General features: G+C 41.6%; 1 protein-coding gene across 1 annotated transcript in view; it reads left to right on the top strand.

Moving 5' to 3' along the window:
* Positions 1-24,227, top strand: part of ELAPOR1 (endosome-lysosome associated apoptosis and autophagy regulator 1) — a 106,353-nt gene that overhangs the window by 34,706 nt on the left and 47,420 nt on the right. The window contains exons 2-3 of the mRNA XM_069090458.1: positions 21,780-21,900; positions 23,212-23,404. Of these exons, the coding sequence (XP_068946559.1) occupies positions 21,780-21,900; positions 23,212-23,404 (314 nt within the window). The remainder of the gene's footprint in view (positions 1-21,779; positions 21,901-23,211; positions 23,405-24,227) is intronic.

Below are 24,227 nucleotides of genomic sequence, written 5' to 3'. Positions count from 1 at the left end.
CTGGCATAGTGGATTGAATGAATGAATGAATGAATGAATGTGTGAGTGAATGAATGAATAACTTATTAAGCACTTAACTGTGTGTGAGGAAACAGAAAAATCAGACAGCCTCTGCTCTTAAGGAGCTCACGTAATGGGGGAGAAAGCACACATGGAAGACTTCAGCTACAAGTCAGATGGAAAAGGTCCCCTGGTTCTTAGGGGGAACAGCAAAGCACATCTAAAGTCATTTCCACTGATAAAATCTTAATCTGTTTCTGATGTTGAACGGTCTGACGGGTGCAGGGCTTTGAAGACAAGAGCTTTCTTTTCTGGGTCTTCAGGAGCTGTGGCTGTTGAATCCACAGGAACGATTTGCCAGGCTACATCTCCACTGTGGTTCTCCTCAGGATGATGGCCAAGGATCCTAGAGTTTGGAGGCATTGTTGTTCCCATGATCCTCTGGTTCAGGGTTGTGGACTGCCTCCACTGGGGTGGGATGGTTTTTATGGTACTGGCTTGACCTGCCTGGCCCACATTGCCTCTTCTCTTTCCCTCAAGGTGTCTTGCAGCAGGCTGGCTTGCCTGCCCTATGGGTGGGCAGTTGGTTGACAGTTGGTGGGGTTGGCTAGCCCTTCTCCAGAGGATTTTTTTCCTCAATACTGGCTGTAAGGGATAGAAACAGGTTTGAGAACTTGCCTTAGACTCAGGAAAACTTGGGTTCAAATCACACCTCTAACACCTCCTGGGCAAGTTACTTAGCTTTTTAGCTCCCTAAGACTATTAAGTTGTTGAATAGTTGCTGATTAGCATCTCTGGGGATAGAGTCCCTTTTTAGGAGTTCTCTACACCAATCAAATCACAGGTTCAGACAAAAAGAAATCTAGATAGTACATCTGCTAACAATAATTGAGAGGAATCATCTCTCTTTGTGGTACCTGGAGTAAGGAGAGTGTGTTTATCATTTGTTGATCTTTTCAGATTGTTCTCAAATTATTCAATTCAGTTCAGCAAGTTTTTATTAAACTGGGGTAGGTGGTGACAGAAAAAAATAAATATAGAACAGAATCATTTTATCTGCCATCTGATTGCAAAGATACATACACAAATAAACCATTAGAGAGAAATAGAAGAAAGTTTGATATTAATTGCCCAAATGTTTGGAATAGAGAGTCAGTATTAGAGTAGGTCAGACCAAGGGCAGGTCAATGTGTGCTCACTAGTCTAGAAGTGGAAGACTTGACAGGAGCTCTTAAAGATGAACAGGATTTGGATTTACATTGAAGATAGGAAAGGGCAACCCAGACTGAAGGAAAATCCAAGGTTCTAAGGCGGAAAAAGTACATGGAATGCTCAGAGAACTGTGAAGAGAAAAGCTTGATCAGAGAAGATAAACCAACCTCTGCTTGTTAAATGAATTAATGACTCTATGAAAAAAAAGTATGGCATGATTCTTAGTATTGTTTTTAGAAACATTGTCAATATACTGTTATCCCTTAGTAATATCAAGAAACAGTCATGTCCAGGGCGGCTAGGTGGCACAGTGAATAGAACACCGACCCTGGAATCAAGAGGACCTGAGTTCAAATCCGGCCTCAGACACTTAACACCAAAACTAGCTGTGTGACCTTGGACAAGTCACTTAACCCTAATTGCCCTCCAAAAAGCAAAAGAAAAGAAACAGTCATGTCTTTATATTACAGTATTATGAGTCAGGAGAGTAATTTAAACAGGTAAAGTGGGGTCAGATTTTGAAAGACCTTAAATAGTAGATTGAACAGTTGGAATTTGACCCTGTCGGAGAAGTATGGGGGCCAGTGGAGACATTTGAATAGGCTCTGCTGATGCTTAAGGAAAATGAATCTAGTAAAGGTATGAAGAATGACTTGGAGTGGGGAGACATCAGAAACCTCCAAATTGTTCCTTTTATTTTTCTGATACAGAAAGATGGAGGCCCCAAGATGGCATCTTAAACAAATCTCAGTTTAATTTGCTAAAAAATGATATTTCTTTTTTTCTTGAAATTTTTTTATTATTTTAAATTCTTTTTTTTTTTTAATTTTGCATTCCTGGGGCAGCTAGGTGGCACAGTAGATAAACTCCAGCTCTGGAATCAGGAGGATCTGAGTTCAAATACGACCTCAGACATTTGACACTTAGTAGCTGTGTGACCGTGGACAAATCACTTAACCCCCATTGCCTCACCAAAAAAAAAAAAAAAATTGAGCTCCATATTCTCTTCCCTCCAGCCCCTCCCCATTGAGAATGCAAGCAAAATAATAGCAATTATACATGTGAAATCATGCAAAATATATTTCATATTAGGCATGTTGCAAAAAAAAAAAAGAAAGTAAAAAATTATACTTCAATTTGTGCTCAGAATTTATCAGTTATCCCTGGAGGTGGATAGCATTTCTCATCATGAGTCCTTCAGAATTTTCTTTGATCATTATATTGATCAAAGTAGCTAAGTCTTGTTGTGAAAGACTTCACAATAAAATAAAATAAAATAAATTCACAATCTTTACAAAATTGCTGTTACTATGAACAATGATCTCCTTCTGCTCATTTCATTTTGCATCAGTTCATGTAAGTCTTTCCAAGTTTTTCTCAAATAATCCTGTTCATCATTTCTTATAGCATAATAATACTCCATCATATACCACAACCTGTTCATCCCTTACACAATTGATGAGCATTCCCTCAATTTACAATTCTTCATCCCCACAGAAAAGAGCTGCTATAAATATTTTTGTACATATAGGTCCTTTTCCTTTGGTCCCTTTGGGGGTACACACCTAGTGGTGGTATTGCCCCGCCAAAGGGTATGCACAATCTCTAAAGAGTATGCATGATCCATTGGGGAAGATGTTTCAAGTCCTCCTGACGGTTTTCTTTTCTCCGGCTTGTTGCAAAACATGTGGAAATCTGATTTGGTCAAACGATCTCTAACTTATGTACTCCGTACTACTAACCGGCTACTGTTGAGGTTTATTTCTCAAGAAAATTCTTCTAGGGCATGAGAGAAAAGAAAAAGTTCACACATCTTCCAGTCCTTGGAGTTAGTTAGAAATTTGTTACTTGAGACAGACATGGTGAGACTAGCTGTCTCTGTCCCAGAGTAAAGGGCAGTTGTATCAGCAGCACACATACAGTGCCAAGGAAAGCACTTCTATGTGGGGGAAAAATCAATTTAATCACCTAAGGGATTGCAGTGTTGCCTGCTCCCTCCCCATTGCCCTAGTCCGGGGAAGTGCTCCTACATCCCTGGATATTAACCTTTAATTTCAGGGCCTCTATTTACGTATTATATTACAAGCTAGCTGTGTCCTTGGGACTTTTGAAGTCGGCTTGAATGAAGTTGGTTTAGTCCTTACAAATATGATTAAAGGCTTAGAGGAAGTTTAAAAAAAATAGATCATATTGATCTCAATAAGAAACTGAGAAAAGAGACACATTTGAGCATATATAGTCTGGGAGAGCCCTACCTTGTTCACAGGCCTGCGTCCTGAATGTGAACCTTCACCTATGAGGGGGCTGAAAGTTATTAAACAGCAGCATTTGGTGTCCCGGTAACAAAGCTGACTCAATCCTGGGGATATCTGTGAACTAGCCTGAAAAATCAACCGTGAGTGATGAACCCACTTCTTTGTGGGTATCTATAAATGTCAGTTCTCAGCTTTCCCCCTAAAGGGATTAGCTTTGGAGAATAGTTTGTTGGGAAGGAGAACAGAATAAAAGACAGATGTTGTTCCATATGGATGAGGATCAGAGAGGAGGGTGAGGGTAGGACAGGAGGTAAACACGAGCAACTGGGAGCAAAGAAAGACATGGATATTGTAACCTTTTTGATAACATCAGAAATGACACCAGTGCTCCTGTTTTCTTTGGTCCAGTTGACTGAAGGCATAGGGGACTGACTAGAATCGGGGTGGGGAAGCTGCAGCCTCAGGGCCACATGTGGTCCTCTAAGTCCTCAGGTGCAGCCTTGTAACTGAGAACAAGTTTTACAGAACAAATCCTTTTGTTAAGGGATTTGTTCTGTGAAGTTTAGATTCAGTCAAAGGGCCACACTTGAGGGCCTAGAGGACCACATGTGGCCTTGAGGCCACAGGCTCCCCACCCCTGGTACAGAACATCTCATCACCTTACTCAGTCACGTGACTTCTTTATTAACTGTTACCGTTTTTTGGCCCCAAAACCAAAAAAGAAAGAAAAAAACCCCCAAACCCAACCCTCATCCTCCAGAAAGCCCAACTATATTAATCCCACCATTTTCAAAGCACTCACTCCAGCATTCATTGTCTCAGCATGGTACTAAGTACAATAGGTTCCTAGAGTGCTGAACATGGGCTTGCTCTCCAGGTAATTTTCTCTTTTTCCTCTCCCTCCTTCATTAGACTGTGAACTTGCTGAGCACCCAGACTGCGTCTATAGACTTTGTACACAGTAGGCTCACGTTAAATGTTACTGACTACCTTGGAGGTCTGGCTGAACAACAAAGGCATCTGTCCTTTTTGGGCCAAGACCTTCCAAACAAGAAAATGCAGTTCCTGTTTTGAATGATCACACGAACAACGTCCCCTTCATCTTCACTCTTTGGGGATATTGATTTTTTTTTCCCAGAATGAAAATGTCAAGCCCAGAGAGGTCTTTAGAAACTTACCAGGGCTCCCTGTGCTTCATACAATAGGAGGCCTAGCTTTCCTTGTAACCTCTCCCTAAGTGACACGAGCAGGTTGAGAGGCTCCTATAGTGTCTATACATCTTTGAGATCTATATTCTTTCATGGTGGTCCTACTCAAACTGAGTAGGTGATTGCTTGCTCAGTGTGATTTAAATGGTAACCAAAAGGCATCTTGATCCAGTCTTAGAGCAGTTTTTAGCTTTAAGATTTCTGAGACATCCTGCATGTGGTGTCTAAAATGTGCTGCCACGGTACCTGAAATTCTGCCACTGGAGAGTCATTATTTCATTTTGAGGTTTTTATCTTTGGAAGCTCCCTTTTAAAGTGAAAATGCCAGGAGATGAGTAACATTAAACCAGTTATCCATCCTTTAACACCTATGGGAATTGACTGATCCATTTTTCTTTCAATGGGACAGCTAGTTGTGAGGGAATGGGACACAGAGTAAGTTTTGATGAGAGAGCTCTCTAGAGCATGACTGAGGCATGGAAATAGGAGGCTCTGGGCAACTGGTGGAGTACTGAGAACAGACATTTATCTGTCACTTAAGTTATCTCATCTGATGCTCACAACGTGGTGAGGTGGGCACTACAGAGCGTATTTTAAAGATTAAGAAACTGAGGTTTAGAAAGGTTGAGTAATTTGCCTATGGTCACATATTCAGTGTCAGAAACATGATTCAAACCTAGGTCTCTCTGACTTTATAAACTAGTCAAATCTTAAGTTTCCAACGGACCAAGCTTGAGTTCCAAGCGGAAAGACATACTTCCTTCATTTGTCTCCCTACTCTGTTTCTGACTGTCCTGAACTTTTCCACCATATGTCAGCTGCCTTCCCACCCTGATAGATCTTTCTGCCACTAAAACCCCTTCCTCCCATTGGTGATTTCCTCTTAGAAGCTCCATTTTGAGGAAATGCCCAGGCTAGTCATCTTTCCCTTCCCTCTGCTTCTGACTATGGATTTTACCACCATTCCCCCATTAGGTTACCTTCTCTCTGTTCTGCACCAACCCTCACCCCATCCCACATTTCAGCTTTTTGTATGGCTTTTCACAATTAGAGTGTAAGCTCCCTCAAGACAGGGACTGTTTTTCTTTTTTGCTTGACTTTGTATTCCTAGCACTTAGCACAGTGCCTGGCCCACAGTAAACGTTTAATAAATGCTTGTCAACTTTACTTGTTGACACAAAAGTGAAAAGAATAAGAATCAGGCCTGAGGACTAATTTGAGCCAGAATGAGACTTACTTAAGAGTCCCATTCTTAGAATGATTTGTCATATTTTTTTAATTGTTTTTTTCTTTTCTTTTTTTTTTTTTTTTTGCTTTTTGGAGGGCATTTGGGGTTACATGACTTGCCCAAGGTCATATGGCTAGTGTTTTTTGTGTGTGTGTGTGTTAAGTGTCTGAGGCTGGATTTGAACTCAGGTCCTCCTGACTCCAGGGCTGGCACTCTATTCACTGCGCCACCTAGCCACCTGATTTGTCATATTTTAAAGCATCCCACCCAGTTCTCCAGGCAAACATAGTGAGCTTTCTCAGCTTGAGGAAAATGAGCTCATTCTCTCTCACTCCATTCTTTCTCAATAACTGGTTCTGAGATTTGGGGAGGGGTCTAGAAATCACATTGTCTTTCGGATGGGATTTGAGAGAAAGGTAGAAAAAGCGAGGGGTTGGGAGTCAGGGAACCCTGGTTTCAATGCAGACTGCTTCCTGTGTCATCTTAGTCAATCCTGGTACCTCTGGGCTCACATTCTTCATCTATAAAATGAGAGGGTGGGACTAAATAATTTCTAAGTTTCCTTTCAGCCCTAAATCTTATGAGTTTAATTAGCAGAGACTATTTTTGCCAAGAAAAGAATGATTTACAACTGCAGCAGTGATTAAATATTTATTGTATGCTTGTGTGCAAGGCACAAAGTTAGGCCTCAGGTACATTTCCCTGACCTCAATGCACATCTATTTCAGTGCTTTCTTGACTTGTATTTCAGCTTAATGCATAGCCCAGTGGGATGAGAGCAGCTAGTCTTATTACTCCCCTAGAAGGTTCTGATCTGCTTGAGCCTGGGGTAGGGGTGCCAAAGAGAAGGGATAGAGGTGGGGGGTGGGGCAGCAGGATTGCAGACTGCCAAAACCCTCCTCTTGCTTCCCTTTGGCACTAATCTGAATCCGGGTTTGCCTAAGAACTAGTTTGTTACCTCAGGCTCAGATCTTGCCAAGGCAAACACTAGTAGCCTGGGTCATAATGATCCCCTTCTTGTTGTGAGAACAGGAATTTGTACAAGTGTGACAGAGTCACAGAGGCGGAGCATTTCAGAATTGGTCAGACCCCAGAGCGTTTAAGGTCCCACCCTGACCTGAAAAAAATCCCTCCTACAACATTCCCAACAAAATGATCATCTAGTCTTTGCTTGAATTAATCAATCAACAGGCAGGAAGTTTGGGGTGTTCATGGAGGACTAGCACTCTGGTGTGAGGGCTGCTGATCCACCTTTGGTGTCTACTTGGCACTCAGCTTTCACTTGTGGTTCCAACAAGCTGTGGCATGCACAGTAGCCACCCTGGTAAAACCATCTCAGCAGACAGGCCAAACCAGGTAGAAGGTAACCACCAGACCTCAAACCTGTTGGCGAATTAGGGAGATGTCTCCCCCAAACACATGAAGACTTCCCACAATGGAATGAGAACAATTTGTCCCAGTGGCCATGAAGGTGACTGAAGCAGGTGCTATGGAGGGCTTAGAACCTGGTCAGACATGGAAGATGCCAAGGCCATCCACTGTATCCCAGGCTATCACCAATCATCTTGATTTTTGTCTCGCCACTGTACTTTGATGACTCTGGAAGAGAGAGTGAGGTTGATGATTGCGGAATTCTGCCTCACTTAAATCCAACTCACTCATGACTCAAGACATCACCCCATAAATGTCATTGGTCCTCTTCGAAAACAAAGGGCAAACAACAATCAGCAAGCACCTACCAAATGCTTATCACTAGTGTGTGATGAAACTGGGGATATAAAAACAAAGGCAAAATACTCCTTTGCTCATGCTCTAATGGAGATAATAGCCATGTGATCAGGATTCGGACTGGCTATAACTTAGCCTTAGAGGGGAAGGCGTGAGCAGTGAGGAGGACCAGGGAAGTAGACACCATAGTAGGTGGCACTTGTCCTGAATCTTGAAGGAAACCAGGGATTACAAGTGAGGAGAGAGCATTCCAGGCCTGAACTATGCGTGGTGCTTGGGTAGATTCCACGGCCAGTGTAAAGGTGCTTAGATAGTTGAGGAAGTATTGTGTGTGAGAAATAGAAAGCAGGTCAGTACAGCAGGCACCATCTGGTGGGGCGGAGCAGGGAGAGGGTGTAGGAAGGAATGTGTTAGAAGATTGGAGAAAGGTAGGAAAGGACCAAGTTGGGAAAAAATTTCTCGCTGCCAAAAAGAAGCATTTTCTATTTTGTCCCAGAAGCAATAGGGAAACTGGCGTTCATTGAGTAGAAGGATGAGGTGGTCAGACATGGGCTTTAGGAAAATCACTGTGTGGAGGATGGATTCTATTGGGGAGAGATTTGAGGCTAGGAGAACCATGAGGGGGCTGTTGCAATAGTTGAAGTGAAAGGTGATAAGAGCCTGAACCAGGATAGTGGCTGTGTGAGAAAGGAGACTCAGGCAGAGATGTGGCAGAGATGGAAATGATAAGATTTGGCAACTGATTTTGGATATATGGGCATAGTGAAAGTGAAGAGGTGGGGCAGCTAGGTGGCGCAGTGGACAGAGCACCAGGCCTGGAGTCGGGAGGGCCTGAGTTCAAATCTGACCTCTGACACTTAATAGCTGAGTGACCCTGTGCAAGTTACTTAACCCTAATTGCCTCAAAAAAAAAAGTGAGGGTGTAAGGGTAACACCAAGGTGGCAAATCCAAGTAACTAGAAAGGATGGTTGCATCCTCTACAGTTAAAAGAGAAATTTAAATTTGAAAGGTAGGTTGGTTTGGGGAGAAAGATGGAAAGTCCTCCCATTTTGGATATGCTGCATTTGGGATGTCCTTAGGACATACAGTTTGAAATATTCAATAGGTGGTTGGTGATTGTTCCCTAAATTTTCTCTTCTACTGGCTAAATATACCTAGTTATTTCAACTAATCCTCATATGGCATTGTGATCATTTCTTCCTGAGCATTCTTCAATATACTTCTTAAAATGTGGTCCCCAGAACTAAATGCGGTATCTGAGATGTGGACTGTCCAGGATAGCACAAGACAATAGGAAGATCTGAGTATGTTAACTTTTGTGAATGCCATGTCAGGCTAATGACATATTTAACAAGCAATTCACTAAAATCTCCAGTTTGTGTGTGTAGTTTGTTGGTTATTTTTTTATAGAGGAATCGCTCTCTAGTTATATTTGCCTACTCTTGAATCTGTGAAATTGATTGTTCTAGAATACAAGCATAAGACTTGATATGCAAATAAAATACCTCTAAACCAACCTATTTAAACAAATTATGCTGAAAAATGGGAAATAATTAAAAAAACAGACATCAACACAGACTATCACCTTTTCCAAGGGAAATCTAACCAATGAAAATCAAGTGCCACAATGAGGAGACCAAAAAAACCTAGAAACCACCTTAGCCAGATAATAGGTGACCTCATTGCTAAGTGGAGATATAATATAGTGCAGGACAACACTGATTTAAAATACAAAATTTTTATAAAATCTTACAAGGAAGAGAGTAGTAAGTTCTGAGAAACATCTCATAAAAGAGCAAGTTATGGAAGAAAAATGTTTATAGAAAGGTAAGACATTTTGAGAGCAATTAAAGGGTAAGCTAGATGAACAACAAACTAATGAAAAATATCTGTCAAGATTACTATAACAACTATTTTCTCCATCGAATATGATGAAGCCACAATATTTAAAATCTAATATCATAATCCCCAATCTGTTTCATGAGGAAATAGAAATGGCACTAAAGAAAATAAAGATGGAAATAATAGCTAGACTAAGCCATAATACATAATAGTAATACATAGGGGAGGTATGTGTTCAAGGCAGTGCAATTCTGATGGAATTGAAGGATATATTCTTAAAATAATTGATAGAAGGGGCGGCCAGATAGCACAGTGAATAAGAGTACTGGCTCCAGTGTTGAGAAGACCTGGAGATCGAATCCCGGGCTCAGACACTTAGCACCCACCCAGAAACACCTGGCCGTGTAACCTTGAGCAAGTTACTTAACCCCAATTGCTTAGGGGCAGCCAGGTGGCTCAGCGAGTAAGAGCTCTGGCTCCAGTGTCGGGATGACCTGGATCAAATCCGAGCTCAGATACTCAGCACCACACCCAGAAATAACTGGCTGTGTAACCTTGAGCAAGTTACTTAACCCTGATTGCTTTAAAAAAAATTGATAGAAGGGAAGATCCTTAATAAATGAAAAAAATATGGATATTATTACTACTTAAAAAAAGATGATTTGCTCCTTTTTGGACATAGGGGGGGCATGGTTGTATGATACTGCCTATATTTTTTAAATTCAGTATTATTATATTTTTGGTTTTGAATTTTCTGCTTCTTCCCCTTCCATTACAAATATGTATAGCCATGCAAAACATTAGCCATATCAAGAAAAGAAAAGGAAGATACTTTAATATGCATACCGAATCCATCAGCTCTCTGTTCGGAGGCAATTAGCATGTTTCATCATCAGTCCTTTGGAATTGTTTTGGTCATGTGTTGATCACAGTCTTCAAATTCTTTCTTTAAAAAATTTAATTTTGGGGGTGGCTAGGTGGTTCGGTGAACAAAGCACTGGCCCTGGAGTCAGGAGGACCTGAGTTCAAATATGGTGTCAGACATAACATTTACTAGCCATGTGACCTTGGGCAAGTCACTTAACCCCAATTGCCCTGCCCTCCTTCCTCCAAAAAGCAAAAAAAAAAAATCTATTCTATCCTAAAAAAATTTAATTTTTCCCATTTGCATGTAAAAACAACTTTTAACATTCATCTTTTAAAATTTTAAGTTCCAGGGGAGGCCAGGTAGCACAGCGAGTAAGAGCACTGGCTCCAGTGTCAGGATGACCTGGGGATCAAATCCGGGCTCAGACACTTAGCACCCACCCAGAAACACCTGGCCATGTAACCTTGAGCAAGTTACTTAACCCCGATTGCTAAAAAAAATTTTAAGTTCCAAATTTTCTTCCCCCCTCTCTCTCTTCCCTCTCCCATTGAGAAGGTAAGCAATCTAATATAGTTTATACTTATGAAGTCATGCAAAACATATCCCCGTATTAGTCATGTTGTAAAAGAAAACACAGACCAAAAAAAAAAACCCAAGAAAAATTAGGAAAATAAAAAAGTATGCTATGATCTGCATTCATTTAGACTCTATCAGTTTTTTCTTTGGAGATGGATAGCATTTTTCATCATAAGTCCTTTGGTTTTGTCTTGGATCATTGCATCACTAAGAATGGTCTCAAGTCTTTCTAAGTTGGTTATCATTACAATGTAGTTTTTAATTTATTCCTTTGCTTCTGTTTCCTCCACTTTGAATGGATTCATGCAAGTTTTTCTGAAACTACCCCCTTCATTATTTCTTACAGAATAATGATCCTTTGTGCTTTATTATATGGAATGGTTCTCTGAAGGGGGAAAGAAAACAATGGGAAAGATGCCGTGTAGTTTATTTAAGGAAAAAAAAGGTAATTGAGAAAACATCAATAACTACTGTCATACATACCCTACTTTCTCAACTCTACAGAATCTTTATAGGAATAGGCTATAACTCTCAGGCTACCCCCGATCCCCAACTCAAAGGCAGAGTTCCCTGAGGGTTCTAGGTACTCTTTGGGTCCTTCCTCCTTAGCCCTTCCTGGTGCATTCACCTTTAAAAGCCATTTGACCCAATTAGCTCAAAGCAAAGACTTTTACTGAAATGGCATGATATTTCTACATTCCCTCCATAACCCTGGGGTTCACTCTAGTGAAAACGCACACATTGATAGGAAGAATAGGTACACATACAGACTACACTGGTAGAGAGGATCATCTGTAGGGCATGCACACAACCCAAGCAGCTCACACCTCTGGCAGTGTCTTCTCTTATGGGGTCCTCCCCTTACTTACCCTGGGTGCAGCGTCTCTGCTGGACAAGTTGCTCTACTGACCTTCGTGGGTCTGCTTTTCTCCTTAGCTAAACCCTGCTTTTCAGCTGGACTATCAGAGTGTCCTCTCTTTGGGACACAGGGTCTGCTACTGAGACTGTACTGAAAAATTCCATTGTTAGTCATGGGTGAGGTTGGGAGAGAAAAGCCTCTCCCTTCCTACCACCTACCTGCCTGTTGGAAGAGGCACAGAAGGAAAGGCAAAAAGCAATTTCCTCTTATGAGCTGTATTCTTCCTCTATAACTGGCTCTCTTTTCTACTGCCAGGGATAACCGCGTCTTCAGAGCTTGCTTTTCCTTTGTAAAAGTCACTAGGGAAGGACATTTGAGACACCCAGCTAGGGCTGGAAAACTTCCTCAAAGTCACATCACTACACAATTCCCAGGAAGGATTCAGACTGTTCTTGCTCCATTCAGTCTGCTGGGGTCATCTAAGCAGATAGGGATGGTGGCTTCTACTTGTGGGATGTGATTTCAGGGTCACTAGAAATGTGCTTCAGGGCTACAAAATGTCACTCCCAGTAGCTTCCGGATGGCTGGAATCCCACATTTACCAGTTCATTACTTTTGTTTTAATTTTTGTCTCCTGTTAAAAGGCCTGGGTAACTTGCTAAGCCATTTGCATTTGTACCTAGAGATGACTGAGCTTTTCATCAGATCCTTTTTTTGAAAGCAGGTTCGGATAAGGGATGAAAATTTTGTGATTCCATGATAGCCAGTTCTATAATCTCTTCAAGGAAGAATTTCCTACCTCCTTTACCCTCTCTGGTCCTCCAAAGTCTGAAAGGGCTGAACCCTTTGGTAGATAAGGCTTGGTTTTAGTTTGACACCCTTCATAATCTGAGAATAGGTCACTTAGGGTGTAGGGCTTGCAATAGGCTATGAAAACAACCACTCTGAAAAGAGCATAACCTCAACACATCATTGCCATTGTTATCTGGCCCTTATATACTGTAATTTCATCAAGTGGGTTGGGGAGGGGGACTAAATTCTCTTGATGAGTCCTTATACATATGTGCACACACAGGTGTGTACACATAGACACGAGTGACAGTATAAGAAGGAAATAGGCAGGTTTTTGCAAATACAGTTCTATAGCAGACCACATCTTAGGTGCAGAAAATACAAGATCCCACCATGTTGTTAGTTTACTATAAAAAAGCATTTGAATTGGTAGAGCAAAATGCTGCCTTAAAGGCTTTCCTCCAACAAGGTGAAGGCAACTATGTTTTGCTGTGGATACTGAGTGGGCCTAGAATCAGGAAGACTCACCTTTAAGAGTTCAAATCTGACCTCAGACACTACCTGGGTGACCCTGGGCAAGTCATGTTGCCCTGTTTGCCTCAGTTTCCTCATCTGTAAAATGAGCTAGAGAAGGAAATGGCAAACCACCCCATTATCTTTGCCAGGAAAACCCTAAATGGGGCCATGAAGAGTAGGACATGACTGAACAACAATGAACAAGGCACCTCCCTTGTGTATATCAAAAGCTCATGGGATAGAAGAAGACACCACAGGCGTTACAGTGCAGTGGAAGGAAACACTAGCTTCAGAGTCAGAGGACTTGGGTTCAGATGCCGCTCCTATCCCTAGCTGAGTGATCTTGGAAAGTCATTTAACTGAATGCAAAAAGCATTTAAGCTCTGAGATGAATCTTTAAATCCTCTCCAGCTCAAAACTATGATCCGTCAACAGCAGAGAAAGCTTTGACTATATATACCAAGTGAGACTTAAACAAGCATTGAAGGCTCACCAGAATGAGTTTACTCCTGTCAAGAAGGATGTCCAAAAAATAAAAAATAATAAAAAAGAAGAATGTCCATCAGAGAATCCAACCACTAGAGGGATTATCTTTAGGAAAAGAGAACAAACATTTATTAAATACCTACTATATGCCAAGTACTATACAAATACTATCTCCTTTGATCTTCTCAGCAATCCTGGGAGATAAGTGCTATTATTATCGCCATTTTATGGTTGAGAAAACTGAGGCAAACTGAGGTAAAGTGACTTGCCCAGGGTCACACAGCTAATAAATGTCTGAGGCTGGATTTAAACTCAGGTATTCCTGACTCAGACCCAGTGCTCCAATCTCTGTGTCACCTAGCTGGTCTATAATGTTTAGGCCCTTCAGATGCAATTTGGAGATGATTGTGCTGACTGCATCAAGCCCCAAAACAAAGCAGAGCGTCTTAAATCCTATAGTTACTCAAAAAAAATTTGATCCACACATGAAAAAACAAGTGGACTACAAATACCTTTCCAAGTCCTGTGCTAACTGAAGGAAGATCATCTCAGGCAGATTCAGCTGCTCCCTGACACCCCACCTTTGCTTTTCATCATCACATTTCCTCTCTGCTTTTGCTTCTCTGATCTGCAAAAATCAGGTGTAGACTTTGAGTTGTCTAACTCCATGTAATCTGTGTTCTCTAGTGCAAGAGTCCAGGTGTCATTTTTAGACAATTTAGACCAGTGGTGATTTCTAGGGACTAGTTGACTGTGATGCTTTGTTTCCATCAGAGACAATTTTGGTTAGGTGGTTGTGTTGGGGTCTGAATGTCAGGAAAGCCTTATTTTGCCTTTTAAATGGATTCCCTGGGAACCAAGCAATTTACCTAGAAAAAAAGAAGGGGAATTGATAAATGGTCAAAGGATATGAGTTTTTCAGATGGAGAAATTAAAGCTATGTAGGAAAGTTGGAACACCAATGCATTGTTGGTGGAGTTGTGAATTGATTCAACCATTCTGGGGAGCAATTTGGAACTATGCTCAAAGGGCTATAAAACTTTGCATGCCCTTTGATCCAGCAATACCATTACTAAGTCTGTATCCAAAAGAGATCATTAAAAAAATGGGAAAAAGACACACATGTACAAAAATATTTACAGCACCTATTTTTGTAGTGGCAAAGAATTGGAAATTGAGGGGATGCCCATCAATTGAGGAATGGCTGAACAAGTTGTAGTATATGAATGTAATGGAATACTATTGTGCTATAAGAAATGATGAGCAGGTGGATTTCAGAAAAACCTGGCAAGACTTACATGTGCCTGATTCTGAGTGAAGTGAACAGAACCAGGAGAACATTGTATACAGTAACAACAACATTGTGTAATGATCAGCTTTGATAGACTTATTCTTCTCAGAAATACAATAATCTAAGATAACTGCAAAAGTCTATCTCCATCCATAGAAAGAACTATGGAATTTGAATGCAGATTGAAGCATCCATTTTCACTTTTTTTGTTTTATCTTTCTTGTGTTTTTCCCTTTCATTCTGATTCCCCTTTCACAACATGACTAATGTAGAAATATGTTTAGTATTATTGTACATGTAGAGCCTATATCAGATTGTTTGCCATCTTGGGGAGGGAGAAGGGGAAGGAGGGAGGGAGAAAAAAATTTGGAACTAAAAATCTTATAAAAGTGAATGTTGAAAACTAAAATTAATTTTTTTTTGGAAAAGAAGGAAAGGGAAGGTATAATAACAATTCATTGTTGGCTTTTTGGCCCCTCCACAATGAGATGAAGATCATTCCTGAGACATGCATGCCAGAAAATGTTGACATTTCTCTGAAAGAGATTTTTCTCTGAAAAAAAATTTCAACTCCACCAATGCTTGAATTTAGTTTCCTTGGAAAGAAGAGTAAAAAGCCCCAGTCTGACAGGTGCTGGGAACATCTAAAGGAGCTCACCACAACTTGCATAATCTGTCGACAGGTGCAAAACATGATCAAAGGCGCTACCCTGGGTTTTCTGTATGAGATGAGGTCTGTGTATATTTGATTCTCTATCAATTTTGTTTTTTAAGAGAATGGCTTATTCATTGAAAATCAGAAACTTCCTGGGTGAAAAACACATCCACAAAGTGTGCATGAGACCACTGTTTTTGGCTCCACTTCTCCAGATGAGTTAATTCCTGAGGAAAATGACATCAAACTTATGTCAAATTCAGTTGCTGCTGGTCCAACAGGCCACAGTGATACAAAATAAGGATGTCAGAAAAAAATTTTTTAATGGTACCCATGTTTCAGAGAAAGGTACAATACTGAAGACGGATGAATAAGTTTTAAAAGTTGTACAAAGATGAAGGCTGTGTCTGTGGACTCAGTAATTACTCAGCTTTTATAACAAAAAAATCCATTTGGTCCTTTGTGGGGAAAGAAAAGAAAACTATTAAATACAGACCTGCTGTCAGGTTCAATAAGGGAATCCACAACACAGGACTTTTAGGATACAATCTGCACTTTTGGTGATTTTTCTAAATTTGGGAGAGGGAGTTGGAAGCACCTCTGTGCAAAATTGTAAAGATGACTTTTACCACCAGTGATTTTGTCTTTTTTGTGCTCCTTTTCTCCATCTAGGCCAATGCTCTCTCCTACCCCATGCTTCCACTATTTGTCAGTCATTCCCTATCTACTGGCTACTTCCCTACTGCTCACAAACATGTCCTAGTCTCTCACATAAAAACCCTGATTTTGTTCATTCATCCATCTATGCTAGCTATCACCCTATATAGCTTTCCTCCCTCTTGTGGTTAAACAGAAGATAGGAAGGCATCTTCCTAAGTTCAAATCAGGTCTCAGACCCTGGGCAAGTCACTTAAACCTGTTTGCCTCAGTTTTCTTGTCTGTCAAATGAGCTGGAGAAGGAAATGGCAAACTGCTCCAGTATCTCTGCCAAGAAAATGCCAAATGGGGTCACGAAAGAGTCAGACACAACTGAACGAGAATGATAACAACAACTGTCTTTGCAGTGGTTTGGAATGGTTAGGACCATGGTAGAAGTAGGAAACTTCTGATGACTATGCTTCTATCTTCCACTTTGACGATTTTGAGATTGAAGAAACAAAAAACACGTACTTCTCTGAACCCCAGTCTTGGGTATGGAGGTGCTGAGTGCACATCGTTCAGAAGCAGGATTTTACGGGTGAATGCACGGTGGCGACAGCTCTATTGTGTACCGTTTCAGGAGCCCAGGTCACTCAACTGTGAGGTCAACCTGTACGCCAGGTCTCTCAAGAGGAGTATGCATGCAATGGGTCATTGATCAATCAACTGATTGATTCGTCTATTGATTAAACACCTGCTCTTTCAGGTTTTGTACTAGGTGCTAGGGGTACAAAGACAAAAAAAAAAAATGAAACAATGCCTGCCCTCAAGGAGCTTATATTCTATGGGAGGAAATAATGTGTACACATAGAATCCATACAACATAGATACCACATGATGGCAGGGAGCACTGGCCATTAGAGGAATTGGAAAGTCATGTGTTAAAGATGGTACTTGAGCTCCGTTTTGAAGGAAGCTCTAGGGATTCTTGGAAGCAGAGGAAAGGAAGACCATTCCAAGTGTGATTGTGAAGTCAGGGAAAAGCTCAAAGGCAGGAAATGAAACAGCCAGAAGACCCATTTGGCCACACTGTAGATTGAGTGAAAATAGAATCAACAAGACTTGACCATTGATTGGATATTCGGGTGTGAGAGAATGAGGATGCAAGGATGATGCAGAGATTGTAAAAGGAGGAAATTGGGAAGACGACGAATTTTTTGAGGGGGGAGGGAAGCATGAGTTGTTAGGATATGTTTAAGGGGTTAAGATATAGAGCGCAGCTAAGTGGTGCAATAGAGCGAGGGCTGGGCCTGAAGTTAAAGAAGAACAGAGTTAAAATCTTACCTCAGATACTTAATTGCTGTGTGACCCTGGGCAAGTCATTAACCTCTATTTGCCTCAGTTTCCACATCTGTAAATTGGGGATAATAATAGCTAATCTATCACCTCAGGTTTATTGTGAGGATCGAATGAGATGATAATTGTAAGGCACTTAGCACAGACATAGCGAACTCTATATGAATATTACTTGTTATTATATGTTGAGCTTGAGATGCTCTGGGGATATAGCATAAGAAATATATCTGTGTCACCGACACCAATATGTAATGCCGTAGCATAAGGGCACACGTTTCAGGATGGACTGGAGGTGCCGATCCTTGAAATCCTGCTGTATTGTGTCACCACCAGGGACGAACAGGAGTTACTCTCACATCTCTGGGGCTCTTACAATAACAGAATTCATGATTCGCTAGCTCCTGCAAGTTCCCACATGGCAAAGACACCGCTCCTCTTTAAGAGCTGAAAGGTAGGCATCACGAATAGGGAGATGATTCCTGTTTGGCGCCAGAGGAATAGAAAGAACTTCAGCGTTCCATCTCTTCTCTTCTTTCTGTTCCTGTGAGAATTAAGAAGTGGTACTGTGCCTGAGAAGTATACTAGGGTCTCTCCTTTCTTCCCCAAAAGAATAGTCAGCATTGCTGTTTTATAGCGAGGAGGAGGATGTGAAATGTGCAGGGTACTGTGTATTTGTCTGGACTGGCCATGATTAATTATAAATTCTGAACTACTTGTAAATGTCTAAGTTATCTACATATACTTCAGGGAGGGCCTCAGGTAAACTGAGGCACACCTACCAATGGAGGTGATGTATCCACAGGGCTTTCAGTGCCCCTGGAAAATTCTCTTTTCCTCTTTTACCTGTCATTTGCCCCTTTTTAACGTTCTTGTTAACAGTAGAATTATCTCAGGGTAATCCAGCCTTGGAACCGTCACAAGCAGAGACAACAGAGACAGCTACCCTGACTGCTGTAAATCTATCTAGATAACAACGCATAAATTAGCACATATTCTAAAGGAAATTTGTCTAAGGTCTAAAACTGCCATTTGCCTGGGAAACCTCCGACCGCAGTAGGACCCAAGGGAGAACAGATGAAAGAAGATAGAAAGAAATGGAATTGTTCCATTTATCTCCCCAAGGGGAAAAGGCAATCAGACTGAAGAGAAACCCTCTTACTGAACCCATTAGCTTTTCAGCAGCACTTCTGAGGGGTGCGGAGTTGGGCCTGACTGGCAGAGAACACTGACCTACTCAGTTCCTGGGAGAGGCATGTTCCTAAACTGGGAGCCTCATCCAGGCATTTATTATTACAATGTGAGTAAGAGGAGGTAGGAGGGGAGGGTTGTGTATCTGCATGTGTTTGTTACAGGCCCCACTAGAGGGACCTCCCCAAGGGCATAGAGATAGCAGACTTTTTTCTATTCTTTTCCATGCCCAGGAATGTGTGCAATTAATAAAATCAGCTCAATCACTATTACTTTTGTTGTTCAGTCTTATCTGACTCTTTGTGACCCCATTTGGGGTTTTCTTGGCAAAGAGACTGGTGTGGTTTGTCATTTCCTTCTGCAGCTCATTTTACAGATGAGGAAACTGAGGCAAACAGGGCTAAGTGATTTGCCCAGGGTCACACAGTTAGCAAGTGTCTGAGGCCAGATTTGAACTCAGGAAGATGAGTCTTCTGACTCCAGGCCTGGTACTCTATGCATTACTCCATCTAGCTTTATTACTTGCCAGGGGTAAATCTTTGCTTACTCTGGTGGAGAAGAAAGGTGGCTATTTACAGTTAATATAGCTACTGAATAGTAGAAACTTTCTGTTCAGGAGAGTCAGGCCTAGAATTTATATAGTATTCTTTTTTTTTGGAGGGGAGAAGGTAGGGCAATTGGGGTTAAGTGACTTGCCCAAGGACACAGGCTAGTTTTTGTGTTAAGTGTCTGAGGCCGGATTTGAACTCAGGTCCTCCTGACTCCAGGGCTGGTACTCTATTCACTGTGCCACCTAGCCTCCCCTTTATACAGTATTCTTTAAAACAACCTAAAGGGTTCAATGCATTACAAATATGTTGACATTCTTCCTTGTGAGGCAGGGAGATGAGTATGAAGAGGAAAATGGGATCCCCAGAAGTGGCTTGCCCACAGTGTCATTGTATATTGATTGGCATCAGGGGAAAAACAGGTCTCCTTTCTCTAGCTAGCCCAGGGCTCCTTCCTAGCTAGAGCTCGCATCCAGACCTGAAGCAAGAGGTCATGGAAAAAAAGAAAACTTGAAATTTTCCAAATGTTCATCCCTGCTCCTTGGATCTGGCTAACTGGTTTATTTGAAAATTGAGCCCTGCTCAGGACCTAATATTTCTTGTGCTAGGTATGCAATCGGTGCTCAATAAATATTTTCAATTGATGCATATTAAAACAAAATTCCAAAATTATTTTTTAAATCGCTATCAGAAGCTCTTTATCTCAAAACTGGAAACAGTACTGTTGAGGTATGTTCATCATTACCCATTCTTGCTGTCCCCTATTCAGGGAATAAAGCCGTTTGCTTCTGGTTCTGCTGCAGTTTAAGATCACACTGCCCCACAGTAGACCCGAAATCCATTCATTCCTAGCCTTCATATAGTATTTAGCAATTCTTTATTACATAGGGTTAAGGTAGAAAATATAGGGGGAGGGGACCACAAGGTCAATAGATCTGGAACTGACTGGAGGGAGACTTTAGAGGCCTTCTAGTTCTTTTATTTTAATAATGATGATGCTAATTAACATTTGTCACCTTAAGGTTTGCAAAGTACCTTGTCCATGAACTCATTTGAGCCTCCAGGCAACCTTGTAAGTTGAGTACCCATTTTACAGATGAGGAAAAGGAGGTACAGAAAGGGTAAGGTGACTTGCCCAGGGTCAATACTGTTTGATTTGAACCTGGGTCTTTCTAACTTCAAGGCTTGCCCTCTATCCACTAGGCCACCAAGCTTCATTTTAATAAACTGAGGCCATTGGGGCGGCTAGGTGGCTCAGTAAACAGAACACTGGCCATTGAGTCAGGAGGACCTGAATTCAAATTTGACCTCAGATACTTAATTTACTAGCTATGTGACCTTGGGCACGTCATTTACCTCCAACTGCCCTGCCTTCCCCACTCCAAAAAGCAAAAAATAAAATAAAACTGAGGCCAAGGAGACTATTCTCTGCCATACACTTGTGGTTGTGATTTTGGGTAAGTCTCTGGTCCTATCTTCATCTTTAACATGAGGAGGCTAGATTAGGTGATCTCTAATCCATCTGGTAGCTTTAGGACACTGAGTCTTTGCCTTCATTTCTTTCCATGTGGGCAGCTAGAAGAGAGAAAAGCTCTCTTTCAGGTTTTTCAGGTTTAAAACCATTTCAGGTAAGTGACAGTGTACAAATGAAATAGAAGCCAGAAGCCACATTGTGACCAGTCCCATTGTTTGTATTTTTAATGTTTAAAAAGCTTAAACAATGCTTAAAAATAAAAGTTTATAAGGACATTTGGCACATCTATTGTGTTTTGCTTCTTTGAAACAATGCTGGGCTGATAATTGCTCATTCAGTTCTTTCTACAGCTAATCAGATAATTGAACTGGACTGGGAACTATCCCTTCTATAGAAGAGAAAATTGTAAGGATAGTGAATAGATTTCATATCCAGGCTAGCGCAGGATTGGAAAAGGGAGTCCCCCAATACCTGCTGTATATCACCTGTCCTAGTGTTCATCAAAGGCAAGGTAGCAATTTACAGCCTTCCAGGGCAGGAGGGACGGAACCTGAGGGATACAACAGCTATGATCATAGCCTGCTCAGTTTTTCTGTGGCCTGGAAGGACCCTTTCTCATGGAAAGCTGGAGTTTGTCTGCTCTTCAGTTTGGGGCAATCCGAACTCTTCCCTTTGCTAACACACACACACACACACACACCCCATCCCTTTTTGTTCTGTCTCCCTCTTTAGCACTGCTCTCAGTCCTGTGGGTCAAGGTCCCTTTATTTGCAAGGAAGGGAAAAGGGTCCTAAAATATGTCTGTGAAAAACTTGTCATTCCAATGACAGGATAACATCCCAGCCAAGAAAAACAAACCAAATCACTTCCATTACTGATGATCAGTCTAACCCTAAAGAGGCCTTGCTAGGGTATCCTGGGAGCTTGAAATTCTGAAATGGACTCTCTTTTTAGAGCATGTTCTACACAGGGGAGGCAAGGGACAGCAGGTGTCAATATGTACTCTGGACGACTGCCCTGCCCTCACCCTGTGCTGTTTTCTCTCTTTCCCCTGCAGTCTGAGTATCACTATGAGTATACTGCGTGTGACAGCCTGGGCTCCAGATGGAGGGTCGCCGTGCCACACACACCGGGACTGTGCACCAGCCTCCCTGATCCAGTCAAAGGCACTGAATGCTGTAAGCAGCTGTCACTCCGTGATCCTCTATATTACCTGTACTGTGTCCTTGCTTGGCACAGAGCTGTCAGCTCTAAGCCCTGTCACTCCTCAGTTGTGGGAGAGGAGGGGAGGGGAAAGAAGTCTTGGGAAAATCAGATCTTTTACCAGACACTTGGCTTTTCTTTCTTTTTTCTTCCCACTTTGGTAGAGAAACATTTTGTGTGATACAGACTTAATACTTGAATGTTGTTTTTTTTTCTATGCTTTTTGGATCTTGGGGAATAAGAATACAGAATTCCAGCTGTGTTGCATTCAAATGTTTTCTTCTTTTGCATATTTAGTTTCCTTTATGTTTATGCATTCTTAGCCTAGCTGTTCATTGGGCAGCTATAATCTCTCATTAGTGAAGATTGCAGCACATTTTCCTTCTTGGAAAGGAAGCCAGGAAAGATGGATTGCTGCAGAAGCAGACCTTTAAAGTACGCTGTGTCAATTCAGAGAAATATAAATCTCATTTGGCGGGTGGGCCTGATTGTGCATTCAGAAACACGAGGACTCGTCTGAAGCACCCATTCCCACTTCGTGTAACTCTGTACTTTACGATCACAACCTTTCAAGCGGTTGGCACCTGTTTTCTCTTTTCTCTTCTGATAAGACAGGAAAGGGGAATTGGGAATTAGGGAGTTGGAATAAAGAACATTTTTAAGAGCTGGAGATGATATTGAGGATTTTTTTTTAATGTATATATGAAGACTGCTGAACATTAGGCTGCCTTTAAAGGGGCCTCAACGAGGCCAAGAAACCAAGAGCAAATGAATTATTGTATACACTAAAAAAGAGTTTGAATTGTGGCTTTGCTACTTAGTACCCGTGTGGCCTTATGCTAGTCAATTAACTCTCCCTCCTCCCCGCCCCTCCCCCATTTCCTTATTTGCAAAGTGAAGGACATGGACTAGGAATTCACTAGAAGTTTTCTATGTTTCTAAGGTTTCTATGGCTATCTATGATCTTATGAAAACTTTATGAGACATGAACAGTTTTACACGAAAATCAGTGATAACACCTTCCCTGAAGAGCTTTCAGAATAGGAAAGGTACCTCTCAACTGGTGTTAAACCCAGTGTGACCTCACTTGAAGTCAGGTGGAATGGGTATGAAAAGTTTTAGCTCCTAAGTTGCTAAGCTTGATGGGCAGAACCCTGTGCCTCCTGGCTGATTCTGTTCCTTTCCATTAGGCATCAAAACTTCCCCCCACCGTGCAGAATTGCAGCTCATCCACACTCCCTTGAGCAATCACCTTACTATTACCCAACTTCTGTTCTATTTTTTAGCCTTTTCCTGCAAGGCTGGGGAATTCCTGGACATGAAGGACCAGTCGTGTAAGCCGTGTGCCAAAGGCCGATATTCCCTAGGCACAGGCATCCGATTTGATGAGTGGGATGAATTACCGCATGGATTTGCCACCCAAGCAGCCAACATGGAGATTGATGACGACTTCACAGAGTCATCTGAGAACTGCACCTCGTGAGTTTAGCATCCTCCTGTGAGATACTCAGCCCTCAACCCCATTTCTCTAGGAAGAAGGCCGCAGTGCCAGCCTGGCAGGTGTGGGCAAGTTTAGCGAGAGCTTTATTTTTGTTGAGCCTTCCAATAACCCTTTAAGGTCAGCGAGTCCCATTTCATAGATGAGGAAACGAAGGTTCAATAAGGAATTGCCCGAGATCATACGGTTAGTAAGCGTCGGTGATGAGATTTGAACTAATTTCTTCTTAACTTCAGGCCTGAAGTCTATCCACTGTGCCAACTAGCTGCCCAGAGCTGCCCATGATAAAGGATAAGAAGATGAAGAAGAGAGAATGAGAGAAAGAAAGAAGCTCAGGAGTCAGTAGGGCACGGGTAGCAGTAATGACTTGACCAACCAACTACCCAAGACTGGCCGTTAGCGATTTCCCATCACCACCAGTCACTGCCACCCTTAATATAAACAACTAACCTTCTTCTCCTACTAGATGGGTATTGTTTTCAAGGAGTTAGAGAGCAAAGGGTTAAAGAGAAATTCCCATTTAGAAACGAAACTGCTATTGGGTTTGTTTAGGTACCTGTTTGGATAAGTCAACTTGTCCCTTAAGATTGTGCCTTATTCCAGCACTACAAAGAGGTGTAATTTCATCAGTGTGCATATGACCTCTGTCAAGAAAAACCACCATCTGAAGTCACTCAGTAAGCCATGAGAGAAAGCATTCTACCCACTTATTCTTTTTGAAAAATTATCAATATCTTTTGTTTTTACATCACCTGCATTTTCTGATATATCCTTCTTTCTGCTCCTGCCCAGAGAGCAATCCCA

Source organism: Petaurus breviceps, unplaced genomic scaffold, assembly GCF_028583685.1.
Source record: "Petaurus breviceps papuanus isolate PSGF00001 unplaced genomic scaffold, PetGlider_PUasm1.0 186, whole genome shotgun sequence".
Lineage (NCBI taxonomy): Eukaryota > Metazoa > Chordata > Mammalia > Diprotodontia > Petauridae > Petaurus > Petaurus breviceps.
The sequence above is the reverse complement of the archived record's forward strand: the minus strand, read 5'-3'. Positions and strand labels throughout refer to the sequence as shown.